This window comes from Typopeltis vanoorti, chromosome 17, assembly GCF_054136105.1.
Source record: "Typopeltis vanoorti isolate ZY-2024b chromosome 17, IOZ_Tvanoo_1.0, whole genome shotgun sequence".
Taxonomy (NCBI): domain Eukaryota; kingdom Metazoa; phylum Arthropoda; class Arachnida; order Uropygi; family Thelyphonidae; genus Typopeltis; species Typopeltis vanoorti.
The window spans coordinates 76,742,629-76,763,941 of NC_143565.1; the positions used below are offsets into that span (position 1 = coordinate 76,742,629).

At 33.6% G+C, this 21,313-nt stretch overlaps 1 protein-coding gene across 1 annotated transcript in view; it reads right to left on the reverse strand.

The window, feature by feature from the left end:
* Positions 1 to 21,313, reverse strand: part of LOC150097515 (U5 small nuclear ribonucleoprotein 40 kDa protein-like) — a 90,204-nt gene that overhangs the window by 9,209 nt on the left and 59,682 nt on the right. Inside the window, exons 6-7 of the mRNA XM_090406880.1 lie at positions 15,361 to 15,481; positions 6,869 to 6,951 (exon numbers count right to left, since the gene is read on the reverse strand). Of these exons, the coding sequence (XP_090263006.1) occupies positions 6,869 to 6,951; positions 15,361 to 15,481 (204 nt within the window). The remainder of the gene's footprint in view (positions 1 to 6,868; positions 6,952 to 15,360; positions 15,482 to 21,313) is intronic.

The following is a 21,313-nucleotide window of genomic DNA, read 5'->3' on the forward strand; positions in this document are numbered from 1 at the left end:
AAATTTAATAAGAAAAGCTTTATAATCAAAGGGTCTGATTAAAGGATATTTTTCTATTTTTTATTCATTATAAACTTAATTCAAATTAAAAGAAATCATTCCTAATGCATATATTATAGTCATACTTCTCACTACCAGATTTCACTAATAATATCTGGAAGTGATACTCAGATAGCAATAAATAGGCAAGAATAAAGAATGCAAGATTGGCAGTAACCCTAATGTATATACATAATCTCGAAAACGCAATATAAAGTCTGAGAATGCATCAGCAAAACTTTTGTTAATCTCAAAACCTAATACTGTTTCTGTGAAATGAGCCAAGAATAAATCATATGATATTGGTTTAAATTATTGCTTTTGAGACTTCACCCTCCACAATATCCTTGCAAATGTACTATGAAAGAACTTTAGGAAGGCAGCAGAATGGAAATTATGTCTTAGAACCTAATTATCTCATTATATGGTTTAATGGAAAGAAGACAGCACAGAGAAACAAAATATAAGTTTATTAGATCCTATATTTTGTCTGTCACAGAGATATAGTCAGGGATACAATCTCAAAATTATATAAACACACATAAAAGAACTCAAAACAATAAGTGCAAGAAAATAGACTAAAAACCTAAAGTTCTATGGGTGCTGTTACCTAGTCTTAGCTGTTGGGCAGGAGGCCTAAGGATTAAAGGTTCACAAATCTTGGAAAGTTTAACATATATATTTATTAAAATTAGGCTGGTTTAACAAATTTGCTGATGATCCTAAGAAAAGTCTGTTCTTCTAGGTTTTATTATTAGGTTTCCAATAAACTTTATGAGTTTAAATGAGCACATAATACTAAACTGTTAATTCTTCATAAAGTCAGAATAGCAATCAAAGCTAGACAATATTTTAAGTGGAAACTCTGATTATCCAGGGAATTAATCAGCCAGCCTTCTTAAAAAAGGTGCAGGGACACTGGAATAATACCCACCTGTGTCCATTCATATAAGGCTCTTCATATCTATAGACATGACAGCTTTGCATTACTTTGTGAAAACATCACCACTACTCATAGTAACTTATATATTATTAATGCATTAGACCTCTCGATTTGACCTCTTTTCTATTCTCAATGCTGAACTATGGGGTATTCTCTCTGATATTTCTGAAAAATCTGCCCATAAGGAATTTCAAAAAATTAAGGATAAATACATCAAAAAGTATGACAACTTTAGTAAGTCTGTTTCTCAGCCATATAGTCAGCCTCTTCCAGTTATTAGTGACCTATCATCAAAGAGACCTCAGCCACAATTTTGCCTCAAGTTCCATTGTTGGATATCATGCTGCATACAGAACATGGCATATACCACTTGCCAATAACATGAGGCTTGAGGTTGTTAACATCCTTATACAAGTGTCACTAATAAAAAATCTCTCCAACAGCCAGTTGCATATTCTCTATAAATTATGCAAAGAAAATAACATTATAATAACAAGAGCTGACAAAGGTAATGCCACTATGGTCATCAATAGTAGTGATTATAATTAGAAAATCAATGTGTTGCTCAGAGATTGCACTAGTTATAAACCTCTTGATTATGATTCCACCAATTCTCGGGGGAAAAAAACATTAAAAAGGCCTCTAAAATTGTAATTTCTTGGCCTCCTGAAACAGTTAAAAAACCCAAAACGTTCTCTCCTCTCCCCACAGATATATGGATTGCCCAAAATTCATAAACTCAATAATCCTCTCTCCATCCCACAGCAGATGTTACTGACTCTCCCTCTTTTAAGTCAGCCAAACAATTAGCTAAATCATTAACCCAACTTACTGGTCATACTTCATCTTAATATTAAAAATTCCACTCATTTCAAATCTTTAATTCAAAATTTAGTTTTAAGTCTAAACATATGCATGTAACCAATAATAAGATTGTTTAATAAGTAAATATTTCGTCCTAAGTATCATAGGACATCTTCAATACAGTTAATTCAAACAACACTCCTCTTTGCGTGCAGTAGAGTGTTATAGAATTGACACTCTACTGCACGCAAAGAGGGATTCCATTGTAAGCATGTGCCCTAACTGTAGGTGATTCTGTAAAATAATTTTATATGTGTTATCTCATTTTAATGTAATCTGGGGGAAAAATAATTACATTAAAATGAGATAACATATATAAAATTATTTTACAGAATTTAGGATGACAATTTCCCAGACTTTAGGGATAGTAAGAATGTTATTATGGTTCAAATTGGGTCTGTGATGTAGGGCTTCAGCACATCCGATATATAAATGTTCATGTTTATATAAAGATCTATGTAGTAGTTTGTTCTTTTTCCAATGGATCCTATGGTTCAGGTTTTCAATTTCATGTTGTAGGAGGCCAGATTTCTGTGGTTTGATAAGACGAATATGGTCTTGATGTTCCGAAATGCTTTGTTAATGGATCTACCTATCTGTCCACAATAGGACAATTTACAGGAACATGGGACCTCATACACACCAGGTAGGATCAGAGGTGAGAGTTTGTCTTTAAGAGAAGGTAACAAATTGTAGATCTGGTTGATTGGTTTGTGGGTAGCAACCAATTTATATTTCTTCATAATTTTTAAAAGACGTTCAGAGATGCCATTGACATAAGCTATGAGAATCCTGTGGGCTTGTTCTTGTCTAGGTTGATGTGTGGGGAAGTGAATGATGATTTTTTGAGTTTTTGATCATATCCATTTTGTATGGCTGTATTTTTGATTATTTCCAATTCTTAGTTTAAAGCTTCTTCAGAGGAGCAGAATCTGTATGCTCTGGTTACTAATGATTTAATAATGCCAAATTTTTGAGATAGATGATGAGCCAAAGAATTGTGAATGTAGCAACCTGAAAATATCGGCTTACGATACACAGAAGTGGAGATGAAACCATCTTCTGTTCTTTGGATGTGTATATCCAGAAAGGAGATAACATGTGGAAATTCTTTTTCTAGTGTGAATTTCATGTGAGGATGAAGAAGGTTGATTTTATCTAGAAAAATGTAGTTCTTGTTCAGAATGACCCCAGACAGCAAAGATGTCATCGACATATCATAGCCAGATGTTTGGTTTAGGATTAAACGTGAAAATTTTTTCTTCAAGGTGTTCTAGAAAAAGGTTGGCTAGGTTTGGTGATAAGAGAGATCCCATTGCTGTTCCTTCCTCTTGCTTGTAAATTTTCTCTTTCCAAGTGAAGTATCCAGACATAATAACGAATTTTAATAATTCAACAATATCGGATGGAAATTTTTGAGTTAGCAAGTCTATTGTTTCCTTATGGGGAGTATTAGTGAAGAGGGAAACAATGTCGAAGCTAATTAGCATATCAGTTTCCAACAGTTGAATGTCTTTTATTTTTGCATGAAACTCTGTGGAATTTTAATTGATGAGGCTGAGTGGCCTAGAGGATGGAGAAGGTTGGATAAAAATCTTGATAATTTGTACAACGGGATGCTAATAGAATCCACGACGGGTCTGAGTAGAACGTTATTCTTGTGAAGTTTAGGTAAACCATAGATTCTAGGAGGCCTAGCATGTTATGTCCTGAGTTTTTTAATTCTTTCTTGATCTAAGGAAGTGGTTTCATTTAGTAACTTATTTAGTTTCTTGAGCTGTCTTATTCTAGGATCATAATCAAATTGGGCGTATGTATTTCAATCTCAGAGTAATAAATTAATTTTTCAGTCATATGTATTGGTATTTGGTTCTGGTGATGTTTATGTTTCTATTACATTTTAAGACGGTAAGAACTTTCAATTCTGATGGTGGGATATCCAAGTCCAAAGGTTTGGCATCATATATTATATTTGCAATTTCAAAACGTAGTCTATTGGCTTTAATAATGGACAGATGGCCGATGTTTCTTTCAATGTTGTGTATAAAATCGAAATATGGAATGCATTTAGGTGAAATGGCAAACTTAATCTAGCTGTCCACTAACAGAAGATGAATTAAATGTTCTAGCAAGAGGTCATAAGTTTGCCATTTCACGTAAATGCATTCCATATTTAGATTCTGGTATGCATTTTGGTATAGTCATGGATGTTTCACAGGTTTCATCATACATTTGTTTTAAGTAATAATGATATCATGGTAAAAGCGTATTGGTTTATACGTCTGCAAGAGATCCTTGACATCGATATTTTCTCAGAATCCACAATATTTCCATTGTAGAAATGTTTTCATTATTTATTTTTGGTAATGACATCTGACTTCCAATGTTGTGAAGGTTTGATTTCACTGGCACTTGATTTTTTTCTTTTTGGAGAATTGTGGATGGCCAGTGTCCATAATTTCTTTTTCATCAGGAAGATGCCATCAAACTGGACACCTGCTAGGGCACTAGGTATATTAATGTTTTATCTTCTTGCAGGGAAGCAGAGATATCCATCTTATCAGTTACTAGATCAAGAGGCATGTTCTTGATTTTCTTTGATGCATGTTCCATTATTTTTTTAATTAGTGAATTTTCATTTAAGGCAGGGATCAGTAATGCATGGCTCACAAGCACGTGAGGGGGCTTTGAACAGGTAATCTTGGCTCTCTAACTTTTAGCCTACATGTATGACAAGTGCACTCTACAAACACTTCTCAGTTTAGCTTGCTGCACATCGAGAGCAGAGCACATGTACTCATTGCAGCAAGTAATGAGAATGAAATAGTTAAAACAGAAACAAAATAATTTGTTTCTGTTTTAACTATAATAATTTGGTTGCATTGAACACAATAACTGTGCTCAATGCAACCAAATTGTGTTCTATGTGTAGAGTGGCTTACTGAACATGTATATAAATTTGAAAATAATGCATTTGGAATTCTCTCAGTTTTTGGTTTGATGTATTTCTGCAAACAAAACATGAACTATATTAAAAATAAATCAAGATACTGTCTGAACAACATGAGTCTCTCAGCAAGTTTAAAGATGAAAGTTACAGCATACTCACCTGCTGCTGAGAGACTCACTCAAATTCAGCAGCAAACGCCACATTAATTCATACCTTATTATTACAATTTTTTTAGCATTAATGAATAATATTTAAAAAATAAAAAATAATTAAATATATATATATATTAAGGGAACATTTATGGCATGTCCTGAGGAGTGAGCTCATATTGATTTTTCTCTCTGATACATTCTAAAGCGACAGCAAGCATACCATTCAGGGATTATTGCAGTTATGAGAAGGCAGGATTGACATACACATTAAGGTCCCTGCTGACACTTTCTCAGCATAAAAGGCTTTACCACAAAAATCAAGCATTACTTGGATTTTATTTTTGGATCCTCTTTTCATCCTTCCACCTTTGTCGTGCTCAGGAATATGCCGAGTGATTTCCCTCATAATTAGAAAATTTTGGTATTTTGCTCTTACAGCCTTTGTTTTTATGATCCTTACTGCCACATCATGCACAAATTGCAGAGGAATGTCAGAAGTTTGAGAAAGACTTCTGACATTTAAAGCAGTGCAAAGGATCCAGGATGTAAAGTCTGACAGGGTAGTTGAGGTATCCTGCTTTCACAAATGGTTGGTTAGTTGTACTGAAAGTAAGGATGATATTCCTGGTGAGAATCACTATCCATTCGTATATATGAGGATTCTCCTTATGGCTGTCACTCCTTGGTCTTTCAATTCAGAGCAGATCTCTTCAAATGAAACATCGAGGAGGTCCCACTCCAATATTATTCCTCGAGAATAATTCAAAGTGTTGTAGAGCATAACTATGATTAGTATACCCCCAATGGATGTCACAAACAAGTTGTTCTGATTGCGTCTGTGTTATTATTTTAAGAATGTTCCTTGAAGATGAAGATCCAGTCAACCCTTCCAAAATCCTTCTGAATGAAGAAAGGAGGAGTGACATTTACCTGAGTGGACATTCTTCAGTTGAGTGTAATGTTAAAAATGTTGATATGTTTACTACAGTCTCGGATATTTTTTTATTTCTTGATTTTGTTTTCAGCTGATGTTGCAATGATTGGATGGTTGGTGCTTGTTAAGAGCCCTTGATAAACTTGATGAAAAATTACTCATACTCAAAAGGAGTATTTCAGCAGCAAAGCCACACTTGGATGCCTACTCTCTGGCAAGAAATGACTGCATTGTAATGCACCAAGGAGTGTAACACCAGGGCTACCCTGGATGCAATACCAGTACCATGGCAAGTATTAGGCCCTGTCCCCAGACCATGGGGAAGGAGACACTGCAACACCATTGACCCTTGCAGGCAAACCCACTAGCCAAACAATCCTGGCTGGGCCATTCAGGACTGCCCATCTTGCTGAAGCAGAGGCCAAAGTAATGTGAGACTACCAGAATCTCTCTTTAACATTAAAATTCATAGCATAAAAAAATTGAATTTATTTATTTTTCAGCTAGTAAGCACAATATATTTTAGTGAAGAAGCAGACAGGCACTGTCCTGGCAACCGGCACACAAAAAAAGTCATTCCATTAGAGGAGTGATGCTTGACTTCTTTTGAACACTAAAATATGGCATAGTGCTAACTACATCTGATGTAATTATGTAATTATGATTCAGTTGGTTATATTTCTTCTGGCAAGAAAGTCATGATGTGTCTGCTCCTTCTGTGCACTGGTAATTAATGCACAGAAGAAGCAGACATATCATGACTTTCTTGCCAGAAGAAATATAAACCAACTGAATCATAATTACACTGATTACTCAAATGTATTTTGGAAGAGCAAAGAGACAAGGTGTATCGTTTCATGATCTGTAATCCTCCCAACTTCTCATTAAAGCAGGAGTTGATTACAATTTTAGCCTAAATGATTTATATATTAGTATGGAAAGCAAGCAGAAAAACAGATTTAAAACTAATCAGAAATTAAATTTACCTTCTCAAAATTATGTTGATGACCCTGAATTAACTTGACGCACCTTTCCTGAGGAGCAAATGGTCGAATATCCCAAATTCTCACTTAAAAGAAACATATTAACATTATAGTTACAAATTAACAATAGATGGAAAGCATCATTTCACATTCACTAAGCAATTCATACTTCAAAAAAGCAGATATAAAATAAGTCCTTAAAATTCTCAAGTATAAATACAACTTGCTTCCAAGTGTAAAAGGTTAGACAAGTCACAGTTCCAAAGTTTATAACTCATCTATTTATCATTTACTTCTTAATAAACATATCTGTACCTTCAATAATGAAACAGTTGCAAAAATAATTTTTAAACATAATCTCAATTTCATTTTTACAAAGAAACTGTCTTGAACTGCAACTGAATACTGCACAACAATATCAGCACATCATATACTCCAACTGATGTGCTTTCTCTTCTTATATCTACTTTTTAAACTGAAATATATATATAAATGAGAACCCAACTTAAAGAAAAGTATACCATAAAGCTTTGTTTTAAATTTTTGGGTATATGCAATTCCATTTAGTTTGGGATGCAGTTTTCTGCAAAGCATTTCCAATTTAATGTTGAATCACTTCAAAATATCATTACTGCTAAGCAAACATTTCTTCCTCAACATGCAGCAATCTAATGTAAAATAACTCTTGCACAGGACATCAATCAGTGGGTAAATGAATTATGATGAATGCCATCTAGTGTGAAGCTACCACCCTGCTTACTGGAAGCATGAAGTAGTTTGAAAAGTTCCGTGTTCAGTCTCCAGAGCAGAATTTCCTGATTACAAAATGCTATTGTATATTCAGTAAAATATTTAAGAAAATATTCCTGTTAATAGGCTGTAAACTTATTACACTAAATGTACAATAGGTTAACAGCCTTTTTGAAGATTCATATAATTTAAGGAACATAAAGGCAGTCTATCTCAATATCCCAATTAAGAGAGTTCCGAATAAGAATAATCATGTCACTCCAATCCTGGGAAAAGCAATGTATATTTATATGTGTGTGTGTGTTAACACTATATAAATGGCTGAAAAATCATACAGCATATCAGTACAGTGTAATAAGCAAGAAATGAAGAGGACAGTAGGAATTTATTGAAAAAAGAAGAGAAATTGGGAAATTTGAAGCTGGACGATAAATGGATGTTGACCAGGAACTCCTTGTGCTCTTAGTCTTAAAAGACAGTGAAGAATGGTGTAGCAGAACATCATTCATGAAAATACCTACAGAAAAGACAGAAGGCAGAAACAGTACATCTTTGAGAATGGGATGGTCACAGTTTATTAATTCTTAAGACTGTACTCCTCTTCATAGCATCAAGCATTTTTATTGATATTTTTGATGCATCATCCTAAATGTGTGAGCAATATTCCAAGGTTAGGTGGATTTGAGATTTAGATAGTGTTATCTACTAGGTGAAAAGCTTTCTTTTTCTTTTTTTTTAAATACTGAAAAAGCAGTGGCTGAGATGTGTTTGTACCACATATTAGAGTTAAAGGTTAGCCCAAGAGGAGAAATCTGATCATGTATGGAAATCTGGGTGTTATCAAACATAAGAGGAAAAGATGAATCTTTCCACTCTTAGAGAAATAACATAGGATTGAGTTTTGGCAACACTGAAGTTCACAAGAGGTCAATCCCTGGCACATTGAAGAACAGCAAAAACAGATTGGAATTTAAGGCTTAGAAAAAAATCTTGAAGCTTCTAATAATGGTGCGATACAAGTTTTGTCAAATAAGAAGAATGGAGTACACTACCATCACCAAGCTATGGATAGGATTTGAGGTACATAAATGAGAGTGAAAATACAGATCCCATGAATATTCTGGTAGAGAAATCTGAAAACCGGAAGCCATCTATAAGACATATAGAAAAAGGAGTGAGCAACCAGAGACACAATTACAAAGGATGGAAGGTAGTTGACATGATCAATTACCCTGGAATTATGGATTAAGATTGAATATAAACTTACGAGGTGTGATAATTTAATTCCCGGAAGGCAGCTGTAAAAAATCTATGTTTGGAACTATACATTAGTGGCTACTGTCATCTTTGAAGTAGTCCCCTCCTGCATTTATACATTGGTTAAGATGGTGTTTCCATTTTTGGAAACAGGCCTGGAATTATTTTTCCAAAATACTCTTGAGTTCCTTTATCACATTATGCTGAATATCAGCAATGTCAGAAAAGCTTTGTCCTCTTAGTGCAGTCTTCAATTTTGGAAACAGCTAGAAATCACAGGGAGCTAAGCCAGGTGAATAAACAGGATGACTTAATTCAGTAATTGATTCTTTGGCCAGAAACCACTTTCAACAGCTCCAATGTTTCAGTAGCAGTTTTGCCAATTTTCACAAAAAATTTGATGCTAACATGCTGCTCCAAATTTTGTTCACACATTTTTACATAACAGTTTACACGAAGATCTCTATTGTTTGTGCAATAGCCAACTAGCAAATGCTGATATCGGCTTGAAGTTTACATGCGCATTAGTTAAAAAGATGTACAAACGATTTCAACACTACATGGCCATTCCGGGAATTAAATTGTCACACTTCATACTTCCATACTGTAGGGTAAATGTCAGAGTAGGAGAGATTGAAAAAATGATATAGGATGAGTGTTAATTTGGGGCACAAGTTGTGGGCAGCACTTGATACTGTCCAAACTATTCAGTTCTGATTTCTTACTGGCAAAAGATTTGAGGATGGCATAGAATGAGCTTTTTTATATAGTGAGAAGTAATTTGCTATGGTCGTCTATACATGAGTGCAGGAGTTAAGGAGGAAAATGATGCATTCCATGATTTAAGATTATGGAAAGGAGAAGCAAATGGGTGAAGGTAGTTCCATAGAAAAAAGTTATGGTTTTTATTGCTCATTTTCATACTAAATTTTACAGCAGTTATGTTTAGTTGGGATCCTGAATACTTGCAGGGGGCTTTATTTCAATGTATCATATAAGGAAAAGAACTAATTTTAATATCTCCAATTTTGATATCAGGTTTAGTGCAAGGAAATTTGAAGAAAACGGTGTCAACATTGTCTTGCACTTGATTTTACAAACCATATCCATATACATATACATATTCCTGTAGAACATGGGGGGGGGGAATGGAGTAGCATTTGTTTTGAATGAAAAGGTTAAAAATTCAGTAGAAAAAATAATATATAAAAGTGACAGGGTGATTATGATTAAACTGAAAGCAAAGCCTGTGGACATAATGATTATACAGATATATATGCCCACAAGTGACCATGATGAAAATAAAGTAGAAGAGATATATAATCAAATAGAAGAGATAATGGAAGAAGACAGAACTAAAAGGTGTACCATCTGGATGGGAGACTGGAATGCGGTGGTAGGTGAAAAGGTAGAGAAGGGAATAACAGGAAAATATGGCCTTGGAAAAAGGAATGAGAGAGGTGAAAGACTTATAGAGTTTTGTAAAAGACACACATTAATCATTGGTAATACTTGGTTTAAACTTTCAAAGAGAAGAAGATATACATGGAAAATGCCAGGTGATATCGCAAGATACCAGATTGATTATATGTTAATACAAAACAGGTACAGAAACAGTGTAAAAAGGATATCAACATATCCAGGAGCTGATACTGACTCAGACCATAATTTGCTTGTTATGGAATTAAGAATATGATATAAGAAAATAAACAAAGGTAAAAGCAAGAAAAGGTGGAACCTAGAAAAACTCAAAGGAGATGTAGGTAGGAAATTCAGAGAAGAACTGGAAAATAAAATAAGGAACAAAGAGAATATATCTGAAGAAACTATGGATGTTAATGCAAAATGGAATCAACTGAAAAACTTGATTTTTGAAATAGCTGCTGAAGAGATAGGTTTTGTGGAAGGGAAAAGAATTAAAAAGCCATGGATTACAAATGAAATTATAAGAAAAATGGAAGAAATAAGAAGAAGGAAAAATGTAAACACTGAAGAGAGAAGAAGAAAATACAAAGTATTAAATAATGAACAGAGAAGAGAAACTGATAAAGCAAGAGAGGAATGGTTAAAAACAGAAAGAGAAATTGAAGAAATGGAAAAGGGGGGGGCGATATGATCAAATGTTTGAAAAAGCAAAAGAAATTACAAATATTAAAAAAAGCATAAGAAATCTGCCATTAGAAGATAAGCAAGAAAAACTGATTTATGATATTGAAATACAGGGTGAAAGATGGGAGGAATACATCGAAGAACTTTATGCAAAAAATGAAAGACCAACAAAAATTGAATTGGAAGAGCAAAATGAAATCTCAACAGAAGAAAGAGGTCCTGAAATACTAAAGAGAGAAGTAGAAACAGCAATTAAGGAATTAAAAAGTGGAAAGATGGAGGGAGTGGATGAAATACCTAATGAAATCATAAAACAACTGGAGAACAAAGGTATAACAGAAACATGGAAACTCTGCAACCTCATTTATAAAACAGGAGTATGGCCTAAAGATTTCACAGAGAGTATTCTTATACCATTTGAAAAGAAAAGCAATCCTGCAAGTGCAGTGACTACAGAACTATAAGCATACTCTCACATGCCTCCAAAGTACTGCTAAGAATATTAAATCAAAGATTGTATAATAGAGTGAAGTATTTTCTGGGGGATGATCAATTTGGATTTAGAAAAGACAGAGGAACCAGAGATGCAATTGGAGTAATGAGGACCATATGTGAAAGGAATATAGAAATAAAGAAGTTTATATTTGTTTCATCGACCTTGAAAAAGCATTTGACATGGTGAAATGGGAAAATCTGATGGAAATATTATGCCAAATAGGTTTAGATTGGAGAGACCGAAGGTTAATAGCTGAATTATACATGAACCAGGTGGCCTTAATAAAGACAAAAGTAGGAAAAATTAAAAAATGTGTGATTGGCAGAGGTGTAAGACAGGGATGCTGCCTGTCACCGACACTCTTCAATATATTTGCAGAAGAAATGATAAAAGAAGCATTTTATGAAGAGGAAAGAAGAATCACTATTGGAGGAAGAACAATACAAAATATTAGATTTGCAGATGATCAAGCAATATTAGCTAATACCGAAGATGAACTACAGCACTTAATGCAAAAATTTGAAAATATGTGCAAGAAATATGGTATGAAAATTAACGCAAAGAAAACAAAAGTGATGAGAGTCTCCAGGAAACCAGGAAGTGTCAAGGTGATGATGAATGGAGAAAGTGGAGAGCAAGTGAGACAATACAAATACCTTGGTAGTATAATACAAGAAAATGGAAAATGTGACATGGAAATAAAAGAAAGAATTAACAAAGAAAAATATGCCTTTTATAGCAAGAAAAATTTGTTTATTAATAAAATGAATAAAAATCTAAAGAAAAGGCTTATTAAGTGCTATATTTGGAGTATGACCTTATATGGGTCAGAAACATGGACAATTAGGAAGAAAGAAGCTAAAATATTGGAGGCATTTGAAATGTGGTTATGGAGAAGAATGGAGAAAATAAAGTGGACTGAAAAAATCACCAATGAAGAAGTATTAAAAAAGTCGAAAAAGAAAGAAATTCACTAAAGACCATAAGAAGAAGAAAGCATAACTGGATAGGACATGTATTAAGAGGAGACAGCCTACTGAAAAGAATGATAGAAGGGAAAACTGAAGGAAAGCGACCAAGAGGAAGAAGACAACTGATGATGCTTGATGATATAATGGGAACAAGAAGATATCAGGAAATGAAGGAGGAAGCAAGAGACAGAGGAAATTGGGGGAAGAGAATCTGCTGAGTTATACCATTAGACCTGTCAAGAGACAGAACACTAATGATGATGATGCTTGATGATATAATGGGAACAAGAAGATATCAGGAAATGAAGGAGGAAGCAAGAGACAGAGGAAATTGGGGGAAGAGAATCTGCTGAGTTATACCATTAGACCTGTCAAGAGACAGAACACTAATGATGATGATGCATATACATCATTCAATTCAAACCACACACACACTACTCTGTGAAATGTCCCCCATTATATCATGTTTTGAATTTAGAATATATATATATATTTTTTTCTTTCCTGGAACTTTATCATGTCTTTTTTTAGGTCTACAAAACTTAAATACACCTTGTCCTCCCCAGAATTTTGCATCATCATCATCACCAATTTCTTGTTACCATCAAGGGGTATACATTATTACTAATCTCCAATCAACAATTTTCCTCTTAATTTATTGCTTGTTAACACTCCAATATTGTCATTTCTAATCTACTTATATCTTGGTCTTCTTGTGGGTCTTTTTCCTGATATGTCGGCATCAAACACCTGTTTTGCTAACCATTCCTCTACTATTTTGGGTGACCATACTAGAATAGCTTTTAGATTAGTTCTGCAATGCTAACAGTGTAAGTTCCTTTCTACTATCTACATTTTCAATATTCTGCCATTCGTGCCATCTGTTATCCCCTTCCCCATTTTTCTCAGAACTCATATCAGTGATCTCTAGTCCTTGATTAAATGTTTTATTTTTTAACTCACCTCTCAGTCTCATAAGTTCAAATGGGTTTAAACTAGGGATGTGATGAATCATGATTTGACTGAATAACCAAAACCTAACATTTGGCCAAAGCATATTGAACTAAAATTTTATAAACAAATGTTTTGAGAGAGAAAAAAAATTATTAAAAACTGATAAAAATTTTTAATGAGCATATTTTTTTCTGTTCAAAACATTTCTTTATAAAATTTAACTCAGTATGCTTTGGCTGAAAAAAAAACAATTTTTTTTTTTTTTTTTTTGTAATTACCCACCATGTCTAAAGTGAAATAAAAAGTTTTCTATGAATGCTACATTTTTAATGAATAATGGATTGTCAATTACTTTGTCATTGAATTAAATAGAACCATTGTGCTTATTATGCAATGACACTATAGTGCAATATAGTGATATTCTATATTTTGTTAATTAAAATGTTCTTTAAATTTTGTTTTCAATCTTTGCATATATATGTACACAAGCCTCCATAGTTCAGTCAGTATAAACAAAGCCCTCTGGTCAGAAAGAGCTGTGTTCGATTCCTGTCAGTGATGTGAGGAACCTTTATCTGGTCTCTTTCGACAAAAGGTGAGTTAGCTAGTCTTATGGAGGTAGGGTTTTTTTTCACCCAGAAACTTGAGTTTTTCACCCGTCCCATAACAGGCAAACCAGCCCCGCGAACACACACCTACAGACATAGGACACACTGGGAGGCATAGGGATAACCACTTTATCCTCAGTTATGGTTGCAAGAATAATTACCTCAACACCATAAAAGGAAGGATTAAGTAAAGTAATACATATGTACACAACATCCTCCATTTTACTCTTTGCCAGCAAAACCTAAAATAGTTTTCCATCCAGTCCTTCTCAGAAAAAGTTTGTCAATCCCTGATTTCTGATAAGAACGAACAGCTTGAAATACCTCAGGCCAGTGAAACCTAATCAGCACATTAATAAAAGGTGAATATATGGACTCCTGTGCAAAGCTCATGTCCTTTAAATATAGTGCAAGACAAAGCAACTCTGATAGAGTTGATATGATATGAGATATAGTGCAAGACAAAGCAACTCAATATTCTCCATTTCCATATAATTAAATTGTAATTAAATTTTATAGGGAACATTTGTTAAAAAAAAAAAAAAAAAGAACAAATAGAGTATATTGTTTCTTTATTAAAAAAAATCACAAATATTGCACATATTTCTTCAAATAACATTCATGTAACTTTTATTTTAAATTGTGAAATGCAGAGAATAATTATGGATTTATTAATCAAAATGAATTCACAATAAACTATGATGTAGGAAAAGGAATTTTTCAGTGTTTTGGAGAGAAGTATATGCCAGGTTTCTTCATAAATATGCACTTCTGGAGAAAAAAAAAACTTTTTCAATGAATACACTAATTTTCACGTTCACTTTTATTTATTTATTTTTATAGATGGGTACTGTGAGAACTTGTCTCTGATCATCTGGAATCTGAAGTACTGATCTCTATATATCTGAGCATCTTCTGTATTATTTCCAAACTCTTCACATCACTGCTGTTTAGATTCTTTTATACATAGGTTAGCCATCTTATATTTTTCTCTGTATTCTCTCAGGGTACATTTTGTTGACCTTGCCAACAACTTTTTATACCATTTCTTCTTTACCTTGACTACTTCTACTCCTCTCTGCCATTCTGATTTTTTCATCTTTACAGAAAACTTCATGACACGCCTCTCAGGATAATGCATTATAGTCTGATCATACTGCAATCTACACCAAACAAAATATTTAGTTTATAAAACTTTTTTTTTTTTCAAATTATGAGGTAAATGATTCTTAAATTGCATTTTACTTTTAAATAAAATTTCTTCTATGCCATTTTATAAACATAAACTTAAATTTTCGCAAAATATAATTAGTAATATTTCTGAATCCTAAATAGAGTGACATTACTTACGTGTGTTATCCATAGAATTTGAAAGCACATATGAACCATCTGGGCTTAATGACAATCCAGTAATTGTATCTGTATGACCAGCCATTTTATAAAGAATTCCATTCTTTCTTAAATCCCAAACCTAGATAATTCACATTGTACATAATGAATAGTTATTCAATAATCTCAAAATAAATTTACAACTTTATTAGATAAAGTTATGTTTTAAAGAACTTGATTTGCTCCAAGTATGTTATTCCCCACCTATATCTGACATATATTAAAGTTAGTCGTAGAGTAAGATAATACAACTAATTTCACTTTAGTTCGTTAGAATTTTCAGATTTGTATCCATGATGGTGCATTGACTTCAGGATCAACATGTTGTGTATACTCAAAGAATGAAGTCTAGTATATGAAAATTGAAATCATTTACTGTAAACATATAAATCATCATCAAATTCCTGGCACTTACCCTTAAGGGGTGTACAGGATATGATAGTACTATATGAAAAATTTAAATCTTACTAACTTCCTATCTACAATTTTCCGCCAATCAGTCTGTTACTTGTCAAGACTCCAACGTTATGAGATCTTATATTTCAATCATCTAAGCCACTTTTTACTGTATCAATCCACCTATATCTTGGTCTTCATAAGGGTCTTTTTTCCTGCCAACCTGGCAAAGAACACTTGTTTTGCTAATCTTTCCTCACCCATTCTGTTTAAGTGACCATACTACCTGCAATTAGCTCTGCTAACACATTCCTGGATGCTGACAATGTCAAGTTCTTTCCTAATATCCTAGTTTTTAATATGATATTGCCAATGATGCCATCAGTTCGTGCCCCTAATCTTTCTCAGGACTGTCATATCTGCTGTCTCTAGTCTTTGATCAAGTGTTTTACTTCTGACCCAGCTCTCAGATCCATAAGTTAAAACTGGTTTGAACACATTCTTGTATACAGCTAATTTAGTGTTCTGACTAATTTCTCTCTTATTCCATATGAATTTATTCAATTGACTTCCTACCATACCAGCTTTGTTGATTCTGTTGTCTATTTCCATATTTAATTTACCATCTTCACCAAAAATCGTGCCTAAGTAGCTGAAATGTTTTACTTGTTCTGCAGGTTCTCTGTTCACAACACAGTTTACATTTTCAGTAATTCTGCTTATTTTCATTATCTTTGTCTTGTTATTGCTGACCTTCATACCATATCTATTACAACAGTTATTCAATTTAGTCAGGGAATCTTGCAGACATGCAGCAGATTTATTCAGAAGTATAACAACTTCCACATAAAGCAAAGAGCTGACATTAACATCTCCAATTTTGATATCAGGTTTAATACCACTTTCCTTAATAATGTGATCCATATAGATAATGAATAACCAAGGGGATAATGTACATCCTTGTCTCACACCAGATTTAACATTAAACCATCTTCCTGTACTTCCTTCAATTCTAACTACTGACTTATAACTCAAATAAAGTATTGCTTGATATAATACCCCATTGACACCATATAACTGTAGCATATTAAACAGATTCTCTCTTAGCACCTTGTCATATGCATTTTCCAGATCTACAAAACTTAAATACAAATCTTTGTTATATTATCCAAGCTTTCTCAACTATTTGTCGTAAAGTGAGGATCTGATCCTGACAGCCTCTATTTGGCCTGCTTGTTCTTCACACTTTTCTTCCACAATTCTTCATAACCATTTCTCAAGAGTATACTTGCATAAATCTTACCAGGAACACTCAGTAGGGAAATACCTCTGTAATTTAATTCTCACATTCAGTTTTATTTCCCTTTTTATATATGGGTACTATGAGAGTTCTACTGCAATCATCAGGAATTTGTCCCTCTGTCCAGGCCTGCTGAACTATGCAGTGCAGCACTGTAAGACTTTTATACCTCCATACTTCAGCATTTCTGGTCGAATATCGACTACTCCTGCTGCCTTTCTACATTTCAAGCTTTTGATAGCTTTTTCTACTTCAAGTATGGATATGTGTTCCTGACTGTATGCCTGTTGAGTGTATTTTACCACTGTGCTATCACTGCTTGTTTCATATAGCAATTTTTCAAAGTAATTACTCCATACCTCAAGGACATCTTTTTCTCCAGTTTTCATGTCACCTTTATGATCTTTAATTCCTTTTACAACACTCTTTCCTCAATTTCTGAGCTTCTTCAACAACCTCCAGAATATCTTGCCACGTTCTTGATATTTATTTTCTATGTTCTTACCAAAGTCTTCCCATGACTTTTGTTTAGCTAATTTTACACAGTGTTTAGCATTCTTACATTTGTCTCTGTATTCTCTAAGAGCACAAGCTGACTTATTTGCCAGAAAATTTTGATATGTTTTCTTCTTTTCCTTCACTGCCTCTTTAACTTCCTGTGTCCACCATGGAGTTTTGATTTTTCTATCCTTGCAGACAACCTCACCACATGCCTCTCTGGCTGAATCTATCAGGGTTTTCTTCAAGTTTTGCAACTGAATCTCCAAGTTTTGGTTCCTGTTCTCGAACTCTTTCATTTTTTCTTCAATAATCTTGGTGTATTTTAGTCTACAGTTCACATCTGAGAGCTGCTCAACTTTTATTTGCTTTAAAACTTTCTTACATGTTATTCTTTTCAATATGAAATTCAATTTTATTCTGCTGAAGACTAAATAGTGATCACTTCCAATTTCAAATCCTCTGTACACTCTGGTGTCCTGCACAAGGGAGAAAAAATCACTATCGACAATAACATAGTCAATGAGACTTTTCTTATTCCTTGCCTTGCCTCTTCTCTCCATGTGAATTTGTGCACATTTTTATGTTGGAACATGGTGTTAGTAATAACCAGTCCATGTCGTGAGCTGAAATCCAACAGGTATTTGCCATTATTATTAGCTTTGCTCTTTTCTCCAAATTTTCCCAAAATATTTTTGTATGTCTGATGATCATTTCCTACTCTGCTATTTAGATCCCCAACAAGGACCAATTTTTCCTTTTTCATTGTGTCAGTTGCTTTCTCTTAAGCCTCAAAAAATTCCTCCACTTCTACCTTAGTAGAACCTTCTGTGGGACCATAGGCACAAATAAGTCTCATTGTCCAGTTCCCCATTCTCATATTAGCCCACACCACTCTACTTGAGACTGCCTGCCATTCAAGAAGATTAGCCTCGTATTTTGTGTTGAATACTATGGCTACTCCTTCTTTTCCTTGATTGTCATTGCCTGAATATAACATTTTGTATTTATTGCTCAGAAAGATCTCACCAGTTTTTGTCTTTTTTGTTTCAGTCACCCCTATTATGTTGATCTGGTACTTATCTAATTCCTCAGCTAGCTCCATTTCTTTGCCATTCAGGCTTCTTATGTTGATAGTACCGATCTTTAACTCTGGGGATGTTGAGTTGGGGTATGTTTTAGGATTTATAACATATAAATATTTAAACATATAAATATATACAATAAATACAATTCTCAATAATAAGTAATTCACTATCTCTTTAAGGAGATTTGACTTTCCTTATAGAATTAAAAGTAATGAATTAATTTCTAACTCCTCAATGCATACAAGTAATTAAATGGCCATTCTCAGAATTACATGAACTCAATAATATTCTCTCATGCTCTGACTTTCACAGTTAAATTCAATACTGAGAGATAACATTAAACACTTCACAAAACAAACTGAACACAGCATTCAGTTGAAAGTTCTGCAGTTTCACTTGGCCATATGGAAATTTCCTTTGCTGCACATATTTTATCACTGTTCTATATATCTTCCCTTATTTAATTTTTAATCTCTCATTCTGTCTATCTCTTAAACTCCTTAATTAGCTAAATATCTCACTTGATCAATATACTTGAATATTGTCTTCTGGTTTTCTTAGGCATTTATCTTTCATTTTCTGAAGTAGGCATAAAGAATAATCAGTCAAACAATAGGAATACTTTTCAGCAGTTCCAATACGAGGACTTGTATGCAGATTCCATATTGCTTCTTGGAACATAAATCGCATGCCTTTCATTTAGGACAAAATATTCTCATATACAAAAGCTTGATACTATACTTCAATTATTAGCTTCACAGTTCTGTATCCTTGGAGAGTAATTTAAGATGCATATAAAAACTTTTCTGAGATTAAAGAACTTAACTTGGTAGTTTATCAGCTCTTTTTGGATCTCCTTCCTTGTATGTCTACACTTTTTTTCTCTAGCATTCCTGTTACCCAGCAACAGCTGTTCTAAAAACAACTAACACTCATGTCCTTTACCAAGATTCAACAAGTGACAATATGGCTGCTGTTACTATGGTGCTCACATACTATGAGTATCTGACATAGAAACACTACAGTAAACATAAATTAATTTATAATATACATACAACATTGTTGTGTTATTCCCTAAGGATTACAATATACGGTAAGCAAGTTTACTACTTAATTATATTTAAGTCTCTTTTAATATCTACCACTTAACCACATAGGGGCTCTGATAATACTAAGTATATGACCAAAATACTACTGTATTTACTCAAATATAACTTGCCCTTGCATATATCTTGCACTCCTGATTTTACTTTACGAAAAAATAATTTAAAAAGTTTCACATATACCTCACACATGAAAAAAAGCTTAAAACTTTAAGAAATAGATGGTGAATGTTGCTATGGTAGTGGCAGATATTTCAGAATTGGGCTGAAGAGAATCAGCATATCAACTCAACAATCGTCATTGCCTTTGTCATTGAGTCACGCGATCTTTTGTTAATATCACGCAAATCATATGTACATCTTCATAGCTGTGCAATCTCTACCGGCTCACCATGGCTTTTCCAAACCTTTTTTAAGTGATTCCCACCAATAACAGGATGTAAATCTATTATCACATTTAGTGACATACATGAGCTAAGGATTAGATAAACTGAGAAAATCCGGCTATACAGGCTAAATACAGTATACTTTTTTTTTAAGATACTTCTGGTCTCCAATAAACAGGATGGTCTCACATGACACTGCTTGCAATGAAAATTTTCATGGAAGAGTGGGATCCAAACCTGCAGCTTAATGATTAGGTAGTATACTATTCACTTGGCCAATCAAACCAAATAAACTTTACCATCAACTATAAACACTGTGATTAAAATAAATACATAAATAAATAAAACCTTTTAATATTCATACAATTGCCTATTCACAATATTATATCAATAATATATATCATGGAACATGGGCATAAATTGGCATTCCAAATTATAATGATTAGGTACAGAAATTAATTTACAGTATACTTACACAAAAATAACCTTTTTTTTTTATTATAGAATTTTTGCCTAGTATTCAGTGAGCATATCCAATATGAAAAATGAAACAACAGTTACGTTCGGTTATGAAATCATGAACTGTAGTAGAGCTACATGGTCTAATTATAATTAAAGTCCTAGTAAACATATTTAAAAAAAAAAAAAAAAATTAACACGCTGAGTACTGCTAAAATGTTCATTCATGGGAGGAGGAAAATCGGCACCATGCTTTTGCATACTGGGCAAGCACACGACAAGAAGAGAGAGAGAGAGAGAGTGTGTGTTATATGAGAAGCACATGCCATTCATTTGGAATTTGATCTTCTGAAAAAGACATTCTGAATTATGCAGTGTCGCCACTTTAAAACTTTCTTGTTTCCATATTTGATCATTTCTGGTTGGACTATTTTCTCGGAGTACCTGCTGGCTTAATTTTTTTCGTAAAGTTTCAGTGTGTGTTGTGTGTGTGTGTGTTTCCCACCAAAACCAAAGCTACATAGAAGGGAACTTCATAGTGGACTCAGTTAAAGACGCAACTGGAAAAGAAACACTGAAACTTTATGAAAAAAATTAAGTCAGCAGGTACTCCGAGAAAATAGTCCAACCAGAAATGATCAAATAGGAAACAAGAAAGTTTTACAGTGGTGACACTGCATAATT